We start from the raw sequence: 20,665 nt of genomic DNA on the forward strand, positions 1-20,665 counted from the left end.
TGACCACCAGAGGCCTCACACCAGGCGTGTCACTTAGAAATAATGGGAAGGATATGTTGATGATGGAATCTTGGGCCCTGAGGATGATGTAGTAAATAGGTAGGACTTTTCCAAGCCTGTATCACCTTCTGTATCCGTGGGTGCTGATTCTGGAGGAGAGAAAACTTATCCTCAAAGAGTGTCGGCCCTGCCCTCCCTAAAGGGTAAGTCTTTAAAATCCAAGCCCATATCCTCATCAGGTCTTCTGGACCATCCTCAGAAGGGGTCAGAGGAAGGATTGGAGGCTTCTTTGAGATTTCTTCCCCTCCTCTGCCCTCTGGGTTCTAAGAATTACAATGAGCTGTGAAGAGGAAAATTGCTGTGAGGGAGAATTACTTATCAAGGAGTGCTATCTTTAAAAGGAATGGAAAATGACTGACCTGGAAAGGAGATCAAAGTGAGATAATTTAAGAATTATTGGATTGCCTGACAGTCATGATTTTTTTTAAAAAAGAGCTTAAAACATATTTTTGAGAAATTAGAAAACTGCCCAATATTTTAAATCTAGAAGGTAAAAATAGAAATTGAAAGAATCCATTGATTACCTCCTGAAAGAGATCCCAAAGTGAATACTCCCAGGAATACTATTGACAAATTCCAGAACTCCCAAGTCAAGGAGAAAATATCACAAGTAGCCAGATAGAAGCAATCCAGATATCTCAAAGCCACAGTCAGAATCACACAAGATTTGGCAACTTCTATGTTAAAGAAATAGAGGGTTTGGAATATGATAATCCAGAAGGCAAAGGAGCTAGGATTACAACCCAAAATAACCTACTCAACAAAACTAAGCATAATCCTTCAGGAAGGAAATTGAATATTTAATGAGTTAGAAGATTTCTAAGCCTTTCTGCTGAAAAGACCAGAACTGAATAGAAAATTTGATATTCAAACATAAGACTTTTATAACATAAAAAAATAAACATGAGTCTCCATAAGGGACTCTAAAAACTGTTTACATTCCTGTATGGGAAGATGATACCTGTAACTTCCTAAGAACTTTATTATTATTATAGCAGTTAGAAAGAATTTATATAGATAGCGTGAATATGAGTTGATTATGATAGGATAATCTTCCCCCAAAAATGTAAGAATGAGAATGAGGTTGCACTGGAAGAAGAGCAAAAGGAATAGAATGGGGGAAATTTTCTCACATAAAAGGTGTACAAGGAAGAGCTTTTATAAGTGAAGGAGGAAATGGGGGGATGTAGGGAATGGCAGGCAGTGCTTGAACATCACTCATCAGAATTGGTTTGAAGAGGAAAGAATATAAAAGTGTATATATATATATATATATATATATACACACATACACACAGTGGCTTGGGTATAGAATCTATCTTAGCTAATAGGGAAATAGGAGGGGAAGGGAATAAGAGATATGAGGATGGGGATGATAAAAGGAAGAATAGATTAAAGGAGACAATGGTTAAAAGCACAATAGACTCTTGAGGATGGACAGGATAAAAAGAGAGAAGGAAAAATAAAAGAAAATAATATGGAGATGCAGTTAAGTAGCACAGTGGATAGAACACAGTGCCTTGAGTTGGGAAGACCTCAGTTCAAATCAGGCCTCAAACATTTCTTAGTTTCTGACCCTGGGAAAGTCACTTAATCCCATTTGCTTAGCCTCACTTCTCTTCTCCCTTGGAATCAATACTTATAATCCAAGACAGAAAGTAATGCTTTAAAAATAAAGAAAATAGGATGAAGAGAAATATATTTGGTAATCATAACTGTGAATACAAATGGGATGAGTTCACCCCTGAAACAGAAGCAGATAGCAGAATGGATAAGAAACCAGAATCTAATAATATGCTGTGTAAAAGAAATGTACTTGAAACAGAGACACACAACAGAGTTAAAATAAAGGACCGGAGCAGAATCCATTATGCTTCAGCTGAAATAGAAAAGGAAGGGGTAGCAAGTGTGATCTCAAAGTAAAAGCAAAAATAGACTCAATTCAAAGAGATAATCAGGGAACCTATATTTGCTAAAAGACATCTTGGGCAATGAAGTAATATCAAAAGTTTTGTAGCAGGTTTCTCTGATAAAGGCCTTATTTCTCAAATATGTAGGGAACTGAGTCAAACTTATAAAAATAACAGCCACTCCCCAATTGATAAATGGTCAAAGGATAGGAACAGTTTTCAGAAGAAGTCAAAACTATCTAGTCATATGAAAAATGGTCTAAATTACTTTTGATCAGAGAAATAAAAACGAGAATAACAGGTCCTATCTCACACCTATCAGAAAAGACAAATGCTGGAGGGGATGAGGAAAAATAGGTACCTCGTTAAAACTGTTAGCAGAGTGGTGAATTGGTTTAACCATTTTGGAGAACAATTTTTGGAACTATGGCTATCAAACTGTGAATGCCCTTTGCTCTACAACTAAATCTGAATCCCAAAGAGATCAAAGGAAAGAGACCTACATGTACAAAAATATTTCTAGCAGATCTTCTTGGGATGTCGAAGAATTAGAAATTGAGGAGATGCCCATCAATTGGGGAATCACTGAATAAGCTGTGGTATGAGTGCTGTTGTGTTATAAGAAGTGTAAAAGTTAAATTAGTCTTTAATAATAAAAAGTATATTTTATGAGGTTTATTAAAGATTATTTGAAATCAAGGATACAAAATAATAAACACGTGTCTAGGGATGATTCACATTTTACTCACTACATCTTACAATCATCGAGTAGAGGAAGAGAGAGTCTTGGGAGGCAGAGAGCCCGTTAAATACTAAATTGTGATCTCGCCCAGGTGGAGACTCAGGTGAGATTGTAGGGAATTCTGGAAAGTACCAAGGACTTCTGGGGATTGAAGTCCAGGGTTCAAATCTCCATTTTACAGAAGTGACAGGGGGTGGTTTAAAAAAAAAAAAAGACGATCTTTAGGAATGGATGTCAGTCAGTGGTTCACTTATCCCAGCTTCACTGTAGTGTGAGTTTTAAAAAATATATCTAATTCTGTACCTGGAGTTTTTGCTAGATCACAGGATTTTGTAGATGAATATCTTACTGTACACAGTGGAAATGCAGGACGTCACTACCGCTTGTGTGCCTTGGCCAATGTGAGAGTGTACATGCACACTATTGACTGATGGAATGAAAGGCGGCCCACCACAGAGCTGTGTTCTGTATCCTGGGCCCTGATTGGCTCAGGGACTGTAGCATCGTCTGTTTGCCTTCCCATGCTGTGCCCATACAGTCAGTATCTCTCCTTGTCCACTTCATATCAATGTCGGATTGCTGTGCGTGGTGTGGCTCTGTGGTGTTGTGTTTTTGTGAAGTTTTCATAAGTTTGGATCTCTTCCAAGGCCTGTACTCCAAATCTTCTGCACTTTCTAAGGCTTCTGACAGGGAACCCAAGTGCCCAAAGAAGAGGCTGACCACCAAAAGAATAATAAAATACATATAGTGTTGCTACTTTGTGGACTTCCATCTATCACGGGGATCTCTGGAACATACTCCTACCATGGGCGAGGGATCACTGTGCAGTGAACTGAGAACTGGGAGGTTGCTGTACACAGTAACTCCCATGTTGTAATGATGGTCAACTATGAAACTCTGAGCTACTCGGATCAATACAGTGATCCAAGACAGTTCCAAGGGACTCACGACAAAAGAATGCGACGCCCTTCCAGGAGAGGATGGATGGTCTCTGAGTGCAAGTTGAAGTATAATTTTCTCACCTTTTTTTGGCAATATGGATAATTTAGTCATATGTTTTTCATGGTTTCACATATATAATTGATATATCTTTTGCCTTCTCTTTGGGCGAGGGAGAAGTGGGCGGGAGACAGAGATGGAATTCATGATTTTAAAAGAAAAGAATGTTTAAAATAAATAATATATATTTGTATATATTTATATTTATAAAAGGAATGGGGCCCGCCCTTTGTAAGGCTATGAGTTTGCCATCAGTGATGGCCTTTAAATCGATTTCTAAGTTCCTAGCTCTAAAGCAGGAAGGCGCCTCAGAATTCAGCTAGTCGAGCTCTCATTTTAAGGATGAGGAGCCTGAGGCCTGGGGTGTTAAGTGGCTTCCTGGTGGGGTCTGGATCTAGGTCTCTGCTGATTTTGTAGTGCTCTTTCTGTTCTGGGTGGCTTGCCATTGGGGACATGGGGGAGGGGGCCTCCATGGCCTCTGAGGGCCCTTCCAGGACCTGCCCTGCCCTCCTCACTCTCAGTGGCCCTTAGTAGACACACGCTGAACCCCTAAGCTTTGCTGACGCTTAGGTGGCTGACTCAGGAGGACAGAGATGGCTCTCAGCCCTGGAATGCCGCTTTGGCCACACTGCTCCGATCCACGCCTTCTGTTCGTTCCTCGTGGCCCCAAGCAGGGCTCTCCTTCAGGGCCTCTCACTGGCAATAGCGCAGGCTGGGCACGGATCGAGCTTCTTAAGGTTAGCAAAGCACATTGCTTGTGCTCTCATCTGATTCTTACAGCAATCCTGGGAGGTCGGTGTGAGGAAACACACACAGCTAAGTGTCTCTGGGGCAGGATAGGAACTCGGATCTTCCTGACTCTAGGCCCAGCACCCTGTCCATGGGGCCGCCATCTTCCTATAAATAGACCAGTTTCTGGCCTCATCTTTCCAAAGCCATTTCGCCCCAGGCTGGGAGAGGAAGCTGGCTGTCTCTCCATTTCCTGGCCAATGACTGCTTCTCACAGGGCAGCAGCATCTCCCCCTCTTGCCCTCCCCCCCTCCCCCACTGTATCGCCATCCCCCTGAGTCCAGGCAATCCGCGCCATGTGCTCCATTTCCATTGGCCCTCTCCTCCTGGCCATTCACCGCCTCCCCAGGATGTGGAAGACGCCCTTTCTTCCGCCTCGGTCTTGTGGCTGCCCGTCTGGGCCTGGGCTCCAGCGATGCTGATCCCTCTTAGCTCTGGGTGGCGGAGCTGATCTCTGAGATTCATGCCAACTCTGAGATTCCATTGAATCTGTCACAGACTGGCCTCTTGGGCTTCCTCGAGAGGTAGTAAGTTCTCCGTCCAAGGAGAGGGGTCTTCTGCCCAGGCAGTCCCACATGCTGCCCGGCCTCCCCTCCACGCTCATCCTAGTCCATCCCCTCGGGAGACCTGAGGCCTGCCCTCAGAATCCCGGACGATGGTGGTCCAGCCACTTAAGCCCTCCAAAGAGGGGGAGCTCACTCCTCCTGGAGGCAGGTGTTCCCCTTCTGGACAAATGATCATGGGGAAGCTTTTTCCCGCCAACCCCCTTACTGCTTCTGGTTCAGTGCCTCGTGGTCAAGCAGAGCCAAGCTAATCCCTCCCACCCAGCAGCCCTTCGCATTCCTGATGGGGAGCCCAAGTCGTCTTCTCTTCTCCAAGCCAAACAGCCCTCGTTTCTCCGGTCAGTCCTCAGAGCCCAGGAGCCTCCACGTCCTGGTCACCTTCTGCAGGACCCCCAGAAAAGCTGAGACTTTCCTGGACTCTGCCCCTCCGGACTAAACCTTGTCCCCCCTTCTGTTGTCTGACTGGGGCACACATAATGGGATGCCCTCCCAGAGCCGCACCAGCAGCACGAAGGGACGGAGCCCCTGGTCATCGGTCATTGGAACAGTGACCGGCAGAAAATAGCCTGAGGGATGGAGCTGGGCTGAGCTGAGCAGAAAAGGGGGTTCCAGAGTTGTCAGTCAATCAGGCAGCTTTGAGTGAGCACCCTCGAGGGCCAGGGGGTGCCTTTGCACCCAGAACCTCAGCATCACCCCGGGGCAGTAAGTCCTGGGCATGGCCTGGGATGGGGAACTCTGCCACCCTGAGCCAGGCCCTCGCTGCCCAGCTTCCCGCCTCACTCCACTCTCAGGGAAGGCTCTCTTTGAACTGGCAGCTGCGCATTTCCCTGGCAACCAGGCTGAGAGCCGATGGCTTTCTCTGGAACACCAATTATGGTGGGTGCCAGTAGGGAAACCTGGAATGGGAGGGGAGAAGAGGAGAGATAGAGACTTCTGGGCACTACTCTGCATTCCCTCAAGTGCAGGACCTTCTTACCATCCCTTAATGTCTAGCCTGTGGAAGAGGAGAGATGTGAGCCAAACCACTCTCTTGTCCCCAGCCAGAAGGGAGGAGAGGCCCCATCTGGACGAGCCGTCCTGCTCCCTTGGACTTTGGAGAAGAGAGGCAGGAAGAAGTGCTAAAAGGCTGCTCTTCTCTCTTCTTGCAGAAGGGATGAGAGACCAGTAGCAAGACTACAGAATGCCTGGATGGACCTCTGGCCCCACCTTCTTGTCCACCGGGGCCATATGCCATCCTGCAAGACCCATAGCCGGGATTGATGAACCTGAACCTGCCCAACTACCTCCTCACCTTGGTGCGCATGACTCAGTGAAAAGGGAGACAATGAATCCCCATGAGCCCACCTCATTCTATAATGGAAGGCCGCCTCCCTCCCCTCTATAGTCCATCTGAAGACCCTGTTTGTTATGGCCAGAATGGATCAGGGCACGTTCTACCCAGTGCAGGAGACGATTCTCCATTAGAATCACAATGGAGTCCAACTGGAGATAGCACCAGGCATGGCCCTAGTTGCCTTCTCTGTAAATAGGGATTGCACTGTCCTAGGATCCAAAGATTCTGTGTTGCAAAATTATTTTTAGCTCCCACATTCTCTGTTCTAAGACATCTTCCAGCCATGACATTTCGTGGTCTCAGGTCCTCCCTGGCCCCCTCAGGAGAGATGCCTGAGAGAGGAGGGTTCACTGCTGAAGTGAATTCTTCAGGAGGTGTCTGAGACAATGCGGAAGGGTTGTGCATGATTGTGAGAAGATCCAGCCATGCTCCACACTCTTCCCCACCGGCCCATCCTAAGGACCACTCCTTTTCCACACCAGTAACCGGCCCCCTGGGATAGTGATCTGCCTAAACTCATATCCTCTCCTGCCATCAGACTCTCCCCATTCCAGTGATGGTGAACCCTCATCGCATTCGGCACCCCTGCCTGCCCATTTCCTTATTCCTGCCCCTCCTCCTGTGCTCCCTGGAAAGCCTGCTCTCCTGGATTCCACCTTAAGCCCTTTCCTTTCTTCTGGCTGTCTTAGACCGGACGCTCTCCTGATACATAGCCTCCCTGGCTGCTCTTCTAGCACGGTACAAGCTGTACTTTTACTCATCCTCCCCCTGACAGTAGTCCACGTGGGAGGTTCCCTTGTGCCAGCTCCACATTTTCCCCCTTCTCCCACCACTGGTAACCCCTCTTCCTTTGAGATTCGAGCCATTCAATCAGAGGCGGGTCCCTCCAGACACTCCCTTCTTCCTGAATGCCTTAGTGCCTAGCTCTGTGTCTTGGTCTCCCGACGCCCCCACGCCAGTCTTGCGTTTCCTGCTGCCTCTGCCCCACCTCAGCCCACTCACCCACTGGTGCGCCCTTTATCTGAGCCCAGTCTGTGGGCTTGTGCCTCTCGCCCTGCTGCCATCCGAAGGGGCTCTCACCCTCTACTCTCTGTTCTCTAGCCTCCTCCCTGACTCGCTGCCCTCCTGCTCTCCATGAGGACTCCTTATCCCATCACCAGCCTCGTCCTCCTCCCTTTGCCTGTCCCATCATTCCTGCTTATCTTCAGGCTGTTGGCTTGATCTGACTGGATCTGACCCCCTCCTCCCCCTGACTCAGCCACCCCCGAGACCTTCCAGGCCTGGATTCTGCCCTTCATGGATGTGGAGCCGGGGGCCAGGTGCCCCCCCCCACCTGGGCCTCATCATTCATGACAAACTCCTATCCAGGCCCCGTAGGGGTCGTTTGAAGGGTGGGACCCCAAAAGGCAAGGGGGTGCCGGGGGCCCACTGAAGCATCTCCTCCTGGCCCTGCACAGAGCAGCCAGACGGTCTGTTGTTGCCACAGCTTCCTGACACTTCAGGCCCTTTTCATTTCATTAGCTCATTAACAATTTATTTATTAAGGTTATTTTCATTTGACTTGCCCCCTGAGGTGGGTCATGGAAAAGGCCAGCTTTCAGAAAATCCAATAAAGATCTGAGATAATTTCGTTCTGCTGAAAATGCTCCTTGGTACCTAGATTGGGGATGGAGGGAGTTGGGGGAGAGCAGGAATCCTGCTGCTACAAAGAGGGGGCTGGGAGGGGGAGCAGATGTCAATGCAAAGATGTGTAGGATAAACTTACAGCCAGTTGGGACCCAAGCCAACCCCCTCACTTTACAGTGGAAGAAACTGAGGACCAGAAGGGAAAAGATTTGCAGCCAACAGCTATGAACAGGCCCTCGTCATCCTGGGCACATTATGAGCTCAGTAAATATTCAATAGGATGATGGGGGGAGTGGGAATATTAACAATTTCTTCTTTATGAAGTCTACTAACGCCTCCTTCATCCCCGGCACCAGGGGCCGAGCAGCCCCCCCCCAATAAATCTGCCCAATATCTGAAGACTCCCTTTTCCTCCCTTCCTCATCTCCACCCCATCGCTGACCAGTTCAGCTCCACACTCCTCTCCACCCTCAAATCTCTCTCCCCTCTGTCCTTTCAGCATTCTCCCTCGGCCATCCCTCAATCCTAGTTTATTCTCAGGCTATCCTCTTCTCTCTGACTCCCTTTGGGCTAAATGGAGCTAGAGGAAATCCTTCATCTAGCAAACTGAGACTGTGGCCAATTGATGCTATCTAAGTTTATTTATCTTTTTACATATATGCTTTTAATTTTTCAAAAAAATTTTCTTTAGTCAATTTAGAACATTTTTCCTTGGTTACAAGAATCATGTTCTTTCCCTCCCCTCCCCCCACTCCTTTCCGTAGCCGACACGCAATTCCACTAGGTCTTACATACGTCCTTGATCAAAACCTATTTCCGTGTTGTTGGTGTTTGCACTACGGGGATCTGGTATCTAAGCTTAATTCTGTGTTCCTTGCAAGAAGGAAGGCTTTTTATTCTTTCCTAGGCAAAGGCATCGTGGAATAGAGGATACAATGTTGGCCTTGCATTCAGGAAGCTCTTCCCTGTATGATATGGTCTCCACACCTACCTAGGACTCTCTCGATAACTCTAGATTATAGAGCTGGGTAGCTCAGTGGCTTGAGAGCCAGGCCTAGAGACGGGAGGTCCTGGGTTCAAATCTGACCTCAGATACTTCCCAGCTGTGTGACCCTGGACAAGTCACTTGACCCCCATTGCCTAGCCCTGACCACTCTTCTGCCTTGGAGCCAATACACAGTACTGACTCCAAGTCCAAAGCCAGGATACTTTGGGAGAGAGTTCCCAGAAAGGACTTCCTATACCAGTGAGGTCACAGGTTCAAATGGATTCTCAATGCCAGTCTTCACAGCAGCCATCCCAGACTTTTTCTTCTTTCCTCAGACCTCCCACAACACTTCCTCCCTCCACCCTTTCACCTGGGAACCTTGCTTCAGACTTTACCAGGAAGGTCAGTCATCGATCTGTCCTTCTCCACCTCTTGGTCCCATTCTCCGTCCTTGCCTTTCTCGCTCCGGCCTCTGAAGAGGAACGGCCCTCCTCCTAACCTTGACTCCATCCTCTCCTTTCCATCTTCTTCAGCAGGTGGCCCCTTTTCTCATCTCCCAGCTCTTACCTCCCCTCTCTCAGTTCTTCCCCTGCCTCCTTCAGACAGGCTCAAGTCTCCTCCTGTCCCCACCAGACACCCTCCTTTATCTCCTCAGACAAATCCCGAGAAAAGCCTCACTCGTTATTTCTCCTTTCTCTCTTTATTCTATCCTCAATGCCTGGCGAATCTGCCTCCCAACACGGGTCCCTCACCCCAAAGTGCTCTCTTCCAACTTGCCAGTGATCTTTTTGTGCATTGAAAACCCTCCCCTTCCAGCCTAGAATCACTCCTGTGTATTAGGTCCAAGGCTTGGCCGAGGCCAGATTGGGACTCAGGATCTCCTCTCGGTCTACTTACCCTCATCTTCTGTCTCAGAATCAGTATGAAATACCCGTCCAAGGCAGAAGAGCAGGAAGGGCTGGGCAATGGGGGTCACACAGCTAGGACGTGTCCCCCCACCTTCTACAGGAAGCCTTTCCTGACCCCTCCTAGTTCTGAGAGTGACTTCAGTTCATCCTGTCTATAGGGGCTTCCATGTAGCCTCTCCCTCGGAGAGAGCTCCAGGAGGGCAGAGACTGTCTTCTACCTTTCCTTGTACCTTCATCCCTCTTTAGCACAGTGCTGGGTATGAGTCAGGGCTTAAAGGTTTATGGACTGACTGATTCTCTGACTCTGGCTGTCTCTCAGGCTCTGTCTCTATTTCTCTTTGCCTTTCTCCCTGGCTCTGTCTCCCTCTCTTTATCTTTGTCCATCTCTGTTTCTCTCTGACTGTGCCTTTGTCTCCTTGTCTGTCTCTACTTCTCTTTGTCTCTACCCCTGTTTCTCTGTGTCTGTCTCCCTCTTTCTCCATGTCTTTTTCCATCTCCGTCTCTCTCTCTCTATCTCTCTCTGTCTGTCTCTCTCTCTCTATCTCTTTCTCTGTCTCTGTCTGTCTCCCTGCCTTTCTTTCTCTCTCTCTCTCTCTGTGTTCTGTCTCACTCAGTTTCCTCTTTGTCTCTGTCTCTGTCCCCCTGTCTGTCTCTATTTCTCTTAGTCTCTGTTTCTCTGTCCCCATCTTCCTGCCTCTCTCTCTCTCTCTCTCTCTCTCTCTCTCTCTCTCTCTCTCTCTCTCTCTCTGTTTTCTGTCTCTGTCTCTGTCTCTGTCTCTGTCTCTGTCTCTGTCTCTGTCTCTCTCTCTCTCTCTCTCTCTCTCTCTCTCTCTCTCTCTCTCTCTGTTTTCTGTCTCACTCGGTTTCCTCTTTGTCTCTGTCTGTCTCCCTGCCTTTCTTTCTCTCTCTCTCTCTCTCTGTGTTCTGTCTCACTCAGTTTCCTCTTTGTCTCTGTCTCTGTCTCCCTGTCTGTCTCTATTTCTCTTAGTCTCTGTTTCTCTGACCCCGTCTCCTTGCCTGCGTTTCTCTTTGGCTCTGGCTCTGGCTCTGCAGATCTCACCAATTCCCCTGCATTTCCTTACTGCCTCTGCACATATGACTCCTGTAGCCGCCGCTCCAGCCCCTCTTTCCTTTGAGTTTCAGTTCCACAGCCCCAGTCCTTGGCCGTTTCAACCTGGATACCTGGGAGCCATTTCTGACTCCTCGTGTCCAAAACAGAATTGCTCCTTTTCCTGCCCCCTCCCCAACTCTGTCATTTCTGTTGGGGGAGCCCCTTCCTTCCTGTCACTCACCCAGGCTCAGCCGGTAGCAGCCTCCCCTTCTCCCCTCAGCCCCATCTGAGATCACCTGATGAGGCAGCATCCACACTTGAACTCAGTCTCTCTGACTCTAGGTCCAAGGCTTGTCCCATTGGTCCACGCTGCCTGTGACTTCATCACAGAAGGCCACTGAGTAGCATCAGGCTTTTCATGCTCACACAAACCTATCCAGGTATACATACATGTTAAATACATGTACCCACATATATGTATTAGCATATTTAACAGCTTACATTTCTGAAGTTCTTTGATGGCAAAGCACTTTACAGCCATGATCTGACCCATCCTTAAAACCGTCCTGAGGTAGGTCATACAAACATTGCTATAGCTGTATTGCAGATAAGGGAACCAAGGTTCAGCCAGGGGCAGTGACTTGTCCAGGGTCACCCATCTATCAGGTGGTAGAACCAGGATTTGAACCCAGAGCATTCGATGTTCAGGTCCAGGCTTTTGTCCCTCTGGTACCTCTCTCAAGTGGTAACTATTGTAAACCAAGCTTATTCTCTTTCTCCCTAGCCCAGCTTTCCCTCTGAGCCCCTATCTCTGATGAAAGCACTGCCCTTCACACCATCTCCCGTCGAGAGCCTTGCAGTGACCTCCAGCTCTTCCCTCTTCCCCACCTCCCATATTCAGTCAAGTACCAAGGCAAGAACACCTCTCCAGGCTCTTGGCCCAGTGGACAGTTTGGAATTTGGCATCTGAGCCTCTGAGTGCCTGTGTGATCCTGCACAGCTCTCTTCCCCTACCTGGGCCTCACCTTGTCCCTCTGTGCAGTGGGGAGGTTGGTACAGATGGCTTCTTTGGTCCCTTCCAGCTCCAAGTCTGATGCCCTGACTTGTCCTGCCCGCCCCTAGGACCCTCCCCAGCAGGCTTTCCCAACCTCCCTGCTCTCCCTCCCATGCACAGGAATGGGGTGATGGGACACTGAAGAGAGACCTCCAGGCGTTAGCGGGCAACAGATCAAGGTGAACCAGGAGCATCGTGTGACTGGTGGGAAGGACTCCAGAATGGAAGGACTTGGCTAGACCCTCCCCTGTGTAATGGTGAAAATTTCACCTTTTTAAGATTGTTGTAATATTGAACAATGGCTGCCAAGGAATTTACTTATGAAATTCCTAAAATGAAACACTCAAGTCAGAATGGAGTTTATGGAGGTTTAATCACAATGGGAGTAGGGAAAGGAGAGGGAGAGAAGGAGAGAGGAGAAAAGGGGAAGGGGCTACTCAACCTCTGACCAAGGCAGAGGGAGTTTTAGGCCCAAAGGCCCAGGTGGAAAGAATCAGTCCTTAACTCACGTGACCGATCTGAAGGAAAGCTGTCTGCGGGCGTCCTCCCTGTCCAAGCTTCTAACACCAACTGGCGTCTCGCTCTCTCCACAGGAAGTGAGTGAATTTCAGAGGCTGTTCCCTACCTCACTTCCTGTGCCTCACAAGTGCCAATGGTTGGCTCTAGCTTGGCTTAGGACAGCCCAGGTGGGCAGTTAGTTATTTCTGATTTGTCATTGACTAGCACATGCCCGTGTAGTGTGGGTGTGCACAATTTTTGGGTGCTATACCAAGATGGAGACTTTTAAAATTCACACCTGACAGCTGGAGCTTCCCTCAGGCCTGTGGAAGACTCTGTGCCAAGCTCATTGGGGAAGGGTCTGAGGCCATCCTTGGAGGCCCAGAAGGGCTGCCCTCTGATTCTCCAGCAGAGACAGCCTGCTGCCTTCAAGTGCTGCCCACTCGCTCACTCCCAACTTCCCCTCAAGACTCTGTGATCATGTTCGGCCCATTTCACAAAGTGCTGCTCAGAGCAGCCAGCCTCACGGATCCCACAGGTTTCCAAAGGCAGAAACTGAGAAGATTGGAGTGGGTTTGGGGAGACCAGAGAGCTGGAACCACCCTCAGAAACCATCAGGAGTTCAGGGAAACTTGGGGTACAGCTGGAATCGTCCTCTTTCATCTTAAAGGTCACACAACCATTGCCCAACCTGCTCGACTTTCCCATTCCCTGAACTCCTTCCCAGAATATCTTTTCTTACCTTGGTGGTGTTCAGAGGTGGAGGCCACTATCCTGGAAAGGAAGAAGCCTGAACCTTGGCTGTTTGAGGAAAGAGATGAAGGCAAAATGGGACTTTGAGATCCTCCTCCTCCCTCATGAGTAAAATCTCCGAGTGTGATGGGGAGCTCCTGTCTTTGACAGCATCTCTTTATGAAGGACTATGAAAGGCCTTCTTAGAGTCTGTGTCTGTTCTTAAATCTGAGACTTCATGGCAGAGTCTCCCCCTGATTTGACAGATTAGAAAAAAGAGATTAAAAAAAACTTCTACCCTACAAAGCCTGAGAATTGGACCTGCTGGTTCATGGAGTTGCAAAGCCACCTTCTCTCCATACAAAAGTTATTGAGCCTTGGATTCAGAGGCAGAGGACCCAAATTCAATTCCTGTCTCTGATGTATAGCCTTGGAACAGTCCTTTTCAGGGGCCCAACATTCCTGTTAGATAAGAGATTGGACTAGGTCAGTGATGGCAAACCTTGTTGAGACCAAGTGCCTAGATTGCAACCCTTACACCACACGTGAGCCCCCTGTCTTACCCCAGACAGGAGAAGGAGGAAGCACTCCCATTGGCTGCTGGGCAGAGGGGCAGGGGAAAGTGAGGAATGTCCTCAGGCACATGGAGAGGGAAAGGGGAGCAGCCCCCTCTGATATGCTCCAGCATATGTTCCATAGGCTCACCAACACAGGACTCAGACCACTACTAAGCAGAATCCTATGATATTAACTGCAGCAAAGTATTTTAATCATTTCAAACGAGAGATGAGAGGTGTGTGAGTATGATTGGTTGGTTGGTTTGGGTCCAGATCTATTAAATCATCAGTGTTGAGAACACCCAGTGTGGAAATTCCCTCCTCTAAGATTGTCAACTCAGGTATCATACATCGCCCTGGAGAGTCACCCAAGGCAGTGAGAGGTTTAGGTAAGAGATTTCTCCAAGGACTCCCAGCCAGGGTTTCAGGAGCAAGATTTAAATTAGGATCTTGTTGGTGTCAAGGTTGGCTCTCTCTGCACTCCATTGTGCCATCAGAGTTAAGAGTCATCCGGCTCTTGAATGTGAGAGTAGAGAAACAGCTCACCTTGGACCAAGCCCATCCAGAGCTCTGTAATCCTGAGCATCCCACCTTGTACTGCAGGATTTGGAATAGTTGGTCCCCAGCCCTTACACTCCCTGTTCTAGGCCCCTCCCCCTCAGACACTCCTTGTTCTAGGCCCCTCCCCCTCTGGCACTCCCTGTTCCAGGCCCCTCCCCCTCTGGCACTCCCTGTTCCAGGCCCCTCCCCCTCAGACACTCCTTGTTCTAGGCCCCTCCCCCTCTGGCACTCCCTGTTCCAGGCCCCTCCCCCTCAGTCACTCCTTGTTCTAGGCCCCTCCCCCTCAGACACTCCTTGTTCCAGGCCCCTCCCCCTCAGATACTCCTTGTTCCAGGCCCCTCCCCCTCTGGCACTCCTTGTTCTAGGCCCCTCCCCCTCAGACACTCCTTGTTCTAGGCCCCACCCCCTCTGGCACTCCCTGTTCCAGGCCCCTCCCCCTCTGGCACTCCCTGTTCCAGGCCCCTCCCAGCTGACATTCTCTGCTCTCAGTTCTAAGAGTCCATCCAACTTTTAACAGTGGGCCTCCTCGGTTCCTAATGGGTCCCTTGGAGCATAAACACCCATGTATATTTTTCTGACTCGGCTCATCCATTTTTGTCCTTGCTGTAATTTGTAAATTAGTGGTTGAAGGGAAGGCTGAGCATCCTCAATAAATCCCTTAGTAACCCAGCAGGTTTGTGGGGAAAGGTTAGAATAAACGGGCCTGATTGATCGTGAATTTTAAACAGCCCCTCTTCAGTGTAATCAGCCTCACCCCAGTGTCAGGCTCATTACAGCAGAGATTTCCATCCTGGGGCCCTGATTGAGGACGCCGCACTCATCTGCATTCTGCTTTCTTCCAAGGAAGCCGCTCCCTTGACTTTGGAATCAGGAGCCCTTCCTGGGCCCCCTGGCCCGCAGCCCCCGAAAGCTGGCCCGAGAACTCATTGCCCATTGCCCACCCTCACATGGGCCCAGGGCTAAGCTGCGTGTTCACAGAGGGTTTGAGGGGAGGGAGGGAGAGAGTGTTTGAGTGGAGGTAGCGCGCTTCTAGGCCTCTGGGCTCCTCTTCTAATTGGCCTTTATGAATATTTAATGAAATCAAGATGAAATTCAATCAAAACCCGTACCTGCTGCCTCCGAGAGGTACTGCGCACACACCAGCTACCCGCACAGAGCTACGTACAGGAGCTCACACAGCCGCACATCCTCTCCATGTTCTTAGACCAACCCAGGGTGAGAACGCAGGCCCACTCTGTGCAAGGGAGCCCAGGCCGGGGCCCTGGTGGCTTCAGCACACAGATGTGTCCCTTGGGAGCTGATGGCTCTCAGGGCTGTGGGGACCCTGTGCCAGCCCGGCATTGCCAAGCTACCCCCCAGGGACAGGCAGCTGTGGGGTCCATTGTCTAGCTCAGCTTGGAGAGGGCTTTTGCCAGCAAGCCTGCATCTAAGAAGGAAGCAACCTGAGAGGTTGGCTAATTCAAGACAGAATATGCTTAATAAATGCTTCCCTCCTTTCCTCCATTCTTCTCTTCCTTCCTTCCTTCCCTTCCTCCCTCCCTCCCTCCCTTCCTTCCTCCCTTCCTTCCTTCCTCGCTTCCTTCCTTCCTCCCTCCCTTCCTTCCTCCCTTCCTTCCTTCCTCGCTTCCTTCCTTCCTTCCTTCCTTCCTTCCTTCCTTCCTTCCTTCCTTCCTTCCTTCCTTCCTTCCTCCCTCCCTCCCTCCCTCCCTCCCTCCCTCCCTCTCTCCCTTCCTTCCTCCCTTCCTCCCTTCCTCCCTTCCTCCCTTCCTTTCTTCCTCCCTTCCTCCCTTCCTCCCTTCCTTCCTTCCTTCCTTCCTTCCTTCCTTCCTTCCTTCCTTCCTTCCTTCCATCTTTCCTCCCTTCCTCCCTTCCTCCCTTCCTCCCTTCCTTCCTTCCTCCCTTCCTCCCTTCCTCCCTTCCTTCCTTCCTTCCTTCCTTCCATCTTTCCTCCCTTCCTCCCTTCCTCCCTTCCTCCCTCCCTCCCTCCCTTCCTCCCTTCCTCCCTTCCTTCCTTCCTTCCTTCCTTCCTTCCTTCCTTCCTTCCTTCCTTCCTTCCTTCCTTCCTTCCTTCCTTCCTTCCTTCCTTCCTTCCTTCCTTCCTTCCTTCCTTCCTTCCTTCCTTCCTTCCTTCTTTCCTTCCTTCCTTCCTTCCTTCCATCTTTCCTCCCTTCCTTCCTTCCTCAGATATACCTAGGTGGTACAGTAGATAGAGTATATGGACTTGGGGTCAGGAAGACCTGAGTTCAAATACAGCCTCAGATTCTTATTTTATGTGATCCTGGCCAAGTCACTGACCCTCTGTTTGCCTCAGTTTCCTGGGATAGTAAGAGCCTCCTCTGTGCAGGGTTGTCATGCGTCAGATGAGATCCTATACATAGAGAAACGCTAGCAGCCACATTCTGACTCTAGGAAGTTCTTCCTGTCATCACATCCCCGCCACTGCCCGCTGCTTTCTGGGCTAAGCACAAGTCCAGTCCATGGGGCAGCCCTTCGGATCCAGGCCAGCAGCTACTGTGGGCCCCCGTCCCCCCCGCCCCCCCCTCGCATTCCCTGGCCCCTCCCCCATCTTCCTGTGGAAAGCTTTCTCCTTGTCCTTCCTTCCTTGGAGGCCCAGTCCGGGTGCCTCCTGCTCCAGGAAGCCTTCCTCTGCCGCCCTACCTAGGTCACCGTCTCCCCAGCCCTCCCCTGCGCCGGCCTCCACAGAGCGGATATTAAATCCACTGTCTAGGATGGGAGATAATGTTGCAGACCGAGAGGAAGGGGGTGGGGAGGTGAAGATGAGGAGCTGCAGCAGGCCTGCTCCACTCTGCCTCCGCTCCGGGGCCTTGGGGCCCGGATGATGCATGATGCGCACCAATGAGGGCTCTGCAGGCATCTCTGGAGGCTCAATTCCACCACACAGACATCTGGGGGAGCAGAGAATACACAACTGCTGTCCTTGGCTCCGGTGCTACCTCCTGCAGGGAGCCTTCCTGGATTCCCCCTTCTCTGTCCTCTTCGGGACTTTGTGTGACCCTCTACACAACGGCATTCACACCCCCTTTGGTCCTGGCCGCCCTACCCTGGCACGGGGCGCCCCCAGGGCTCTGACTCCTCAGGGGGGGCTGTTTGTTGTCTCTTCTGGGGCTCCCATTGGAGGGGGAGCTCCTGGTGGGCTCCTTGTATCCCTGAGGGATCGGTGGGCTGTTTGGGCCCCCCAAAGAAGTGGAGGTCGTGGGAGGAGACAGCTTTGTTTTGTGCGGGATGCCCCGGGCACAGCACAAGGCCTGCCGCACAGCAGGCGCCCCACATGCTTGTTGGGGGCAGCCGGAGGGCTCGGGGGCTCCTTAGATGCTTCCTGGAGGGGGACCCTGGGCCGCCCACCAGCCCTGGCTTAGCTCCTCCCTCTTCTGCCTCAGAAGCAGTCCGTGGGGCAGTTCTACGACAGGAAGCCCTGCCGGGGCACCACACACGGGCACCGGGGAGCCGGCCCAGGGGCCGAGGCACAAAGGAGCCATTCCGCGCCCCCGGGTCGCCCCTTCCAGGGGGCCGCCGGCTCTCGGGTCACACAGACGGCTCCTCGTGGGGGACAGAAACCCGGCTCCCCATGAAAAGGGGGACACGAGCCTGGGGGGACATCTGCAGGGTAGACGCAGGAGCGTGTCCTAAATAAGACTCACCATGCGTTGGGGGTGCTGGGCTGTGTCGCTGCCCGAGGGGCCCCGTGCCGGGGGCCTTCCCGAGCCTGTGCCGGGGCTCCATAGAGGGCAGCCTCCAGGCCTGGGGGCCTTCCCGAGGGCCTGGGGGGTCCCTGTGCCAGGGCTCCATAGAGGGCAGCCTCCAGGCCTGGGGGGCCTTCCCGAGGGCCTGGGGGGTCCCTGTGCCAGGGCTGCAGAGGGGGCAGCAGGACGAGGCAGCCTCCAGGCCGGGCCCCCCTCCTGGTCCCCCTCACAGGCTCTGGTCAGCAGCAGGGCAGGGCCGTGAGTCCGGCCTTCTCAGCCCCATTTCTGCCACAGCTTTGCTCCGTGACCTGGGACAAGCCCATTGCAGGAACTGAGCCTCCCTGCAAAGTTGGAGTAAAGCATGGGCCGTGGTGGGGGAGGTGGGGGGGGGGGGGACACGACGGCACAGCTTAGGGCAGGGGAGGGTAGATCCGAGTTCAAAGCAAGTCACGTCACCACTGTTTGCCTCGGTTTCCCCAACTGTAAAATGAAGACCTTTCCCACCCCGACACTCCTTTTGGCTCTACAGATGGGGATGCGCAGCTGGGACGGGGTGCTGGGGAGTGATTAGGGCTGGCTTCTGTGTAGCGCATTCCGGCTGGCAAAGCGCCGGACCAGGGTGGCCTCAGTTGATACTCTGGGAGGGAGGTGCTGGGATTACCCTCATTTTACAGATGAAGAAACTGAGGCAGCCAGGTTGAGAGACTCGCTCAAGGCCCCCCAGCTGCTAAGTATCTGAGGCTGGATTAGAACTCGGGGCTCTGGGCCCACCTTCCCGCCTACCCCTGACTGACTGGGGGCTGCTGCTACACTTTCTCCAATCCGTCTGTTTAGAGTGGCAATGAGAGTGGCATTTCCTAAGCCCCTTCCTGGTGGCGGAGAACTTTCTGGGCAGGAGGAAGTGGTGGGAGCCCCCAAATCACCCCATTAGACAGGTGCCTCCTGTATGACTGTGCCTAGTATACAGGTGGGGAAACCGAGGCACAGAGTGGTAACAAAACGAAGCCAGTCAGGGTGGAGGGGCTGGGGCTGGTGCAGGGGTGCAGGATCCCACATCAGTGTGCCCCCACAGTGGTAGAGCCCCGGGCCCAGGCCAGGAGAATCCTGGCTCAAATCCTGCCCCAGACACTTCCTAGCTGGGAGACCTTGGGCAGGTCCCTTACCCCATCTAGCCCTGGTCCGGGTAAGGATTTAAAACACAAACAAAAAGCTTATGGAGTCTTCCAAGGCCTGAGGGTGGGTCCCAGAAGGTCTCCCTCAGGATTGTGGGGCTCAGCCCCAGGGCCAAGGAGGGCAGGAGGACCAGGGTGGCACCGCGGAGCAGATGCCGGCCTTTAGGAAGCCGGGCTCTGGTCCCAGAAGAGACAGGGAGGCAGGGAGGCCCAGGCCTGTAGGAAGGTGGTGCGCTTCCTGCTGCCCAGCGTCTCGGCCGCCCCTTGGAGGGCCCCACGTGCGGGTAGCAAACCTGGGTGGCCTCTACTTGCCAGAAAGCACGCAGGAAGGAATGATGCAAGCAGGAATGACCCTGGTGCCCGGCTCTGGGCTCCCCTGCAAGGCTTGGAGGGAAGGAAGGGCCAGGCTTGAGGGGAACCCCAGAAAAGCTCCTGACTGTGCCCACAGCTTGGGGAGCCCTGGCCGGCCCCTTCCCCACTCCAGGCTTCCTCTCAGCCTCAGCCCTGCTTCCTCTGCCAAGTGGGCACACTGAGAAAGTGAGCCAGAGGCTGGCTGGAGCCTCTGATCCAAGGGCTGACACCGCTGGCCTCTCCTTCATAACCAGACAGGACAGCAGATGACGAGGCCAAGCCTGGAGTCCTTAGTGAGGGGCAGAGGAGGAGTCACGCTCAGGAAGCTCTGGGTTCCAATCCTGCCTCTCCCCCTTCCCTATGGCCAGGGATGGCTTCGGAGCCCCGACTCCACTCTCCAACCTCTCCTTTCCCTCTGGGTATCAGAGGGTGGGGAGGGCCTGGAGGCTGTGGGGGAGGCTCCACTGCACGCCTGGGAGCCTTTAGCTCTGGGGAGGCTCCCTCTCCTAGGAGCTCTCTGGGGTCACCAAGGGGGAAGTGAGGGAGGCCTGCCCAGGGTAGGGAGGCACAGGACTGGGCATGCTGGGAGGGAAGGAGCCCTCCCCGTGGCTTCATGGCCTCGGATCCCCCCCTGCGTCATGCCCTCCTCTGGACTCCATTTCCCACCTGTATAATGGGTGCACGGAGGGAGGTCTCTTCTGGCCCCCTCCCCCGCCTCTGCCCCCCTCTTCCTCTTCCCTTTGGGGGGCTGCAGAGCGGCACGACTCGCTGCTAGTGGGTCGGATGAGCCCACTGGGAGACACTGGGGTCCCCTGGGACCCCTGGGGCGGAAGCCCTCCCGCCTCCAGGCTGGGGTAGCAGAGGGGGGAGAGGCAGAGCTTGGCCATGGGGGTCTCCTGGGCCCCTCCGCTTCCCCCTCCCCCGCCTGCCCTGCCCCCACCTCTAACTGCCTCTTGTCCTTTGTGTCTTCCAGCAACAGCGGAAGCTCGACCTGCTGACCATCACGAGCCCCGGTGAGTCATGTGGTCGGGGAGGAGGACGTCTCGGGCCTGTCCTCGACAGCTCGGAGG

At 52.2% G+C, this 20,665-nt stretch overlaps 1 protein-coding gene across 1 annotated transcript in view; it reads left to right on the top strand.

The window, feature by feature from the left end:
* AGBL4 (AGBL carboxypeptidase 4) overlaps positions 1–20,665 on the top strand; it is an 867,059-nt gene that overhangs the window by 659,430 nt on the left and 186,964 nt on the right. Inside the window, 1 exon segment of the mRNA XM_056815178.1 lies at positions 20,569–20,608. Coding sequence (XP_056671156.1) covers positions 20,569–20,608 — 40 coding nt within the window.

The sequence above is a fragment of the Monodelphis domestica genome, chromosome 2 (genome assembly GCF_027887165.1).
Source record: "Monodelphis domestica isolate mMonDom1 chromosome 2, mMonDom1.pri, whole genome shotgun sequence".
Taxonomy (NCBI): Eukaryota; Metazoa; Chordata; class Mammalia; order Didelphimorphia; family Didelphidae; genus Monodelphis; species Monodelphis domestica.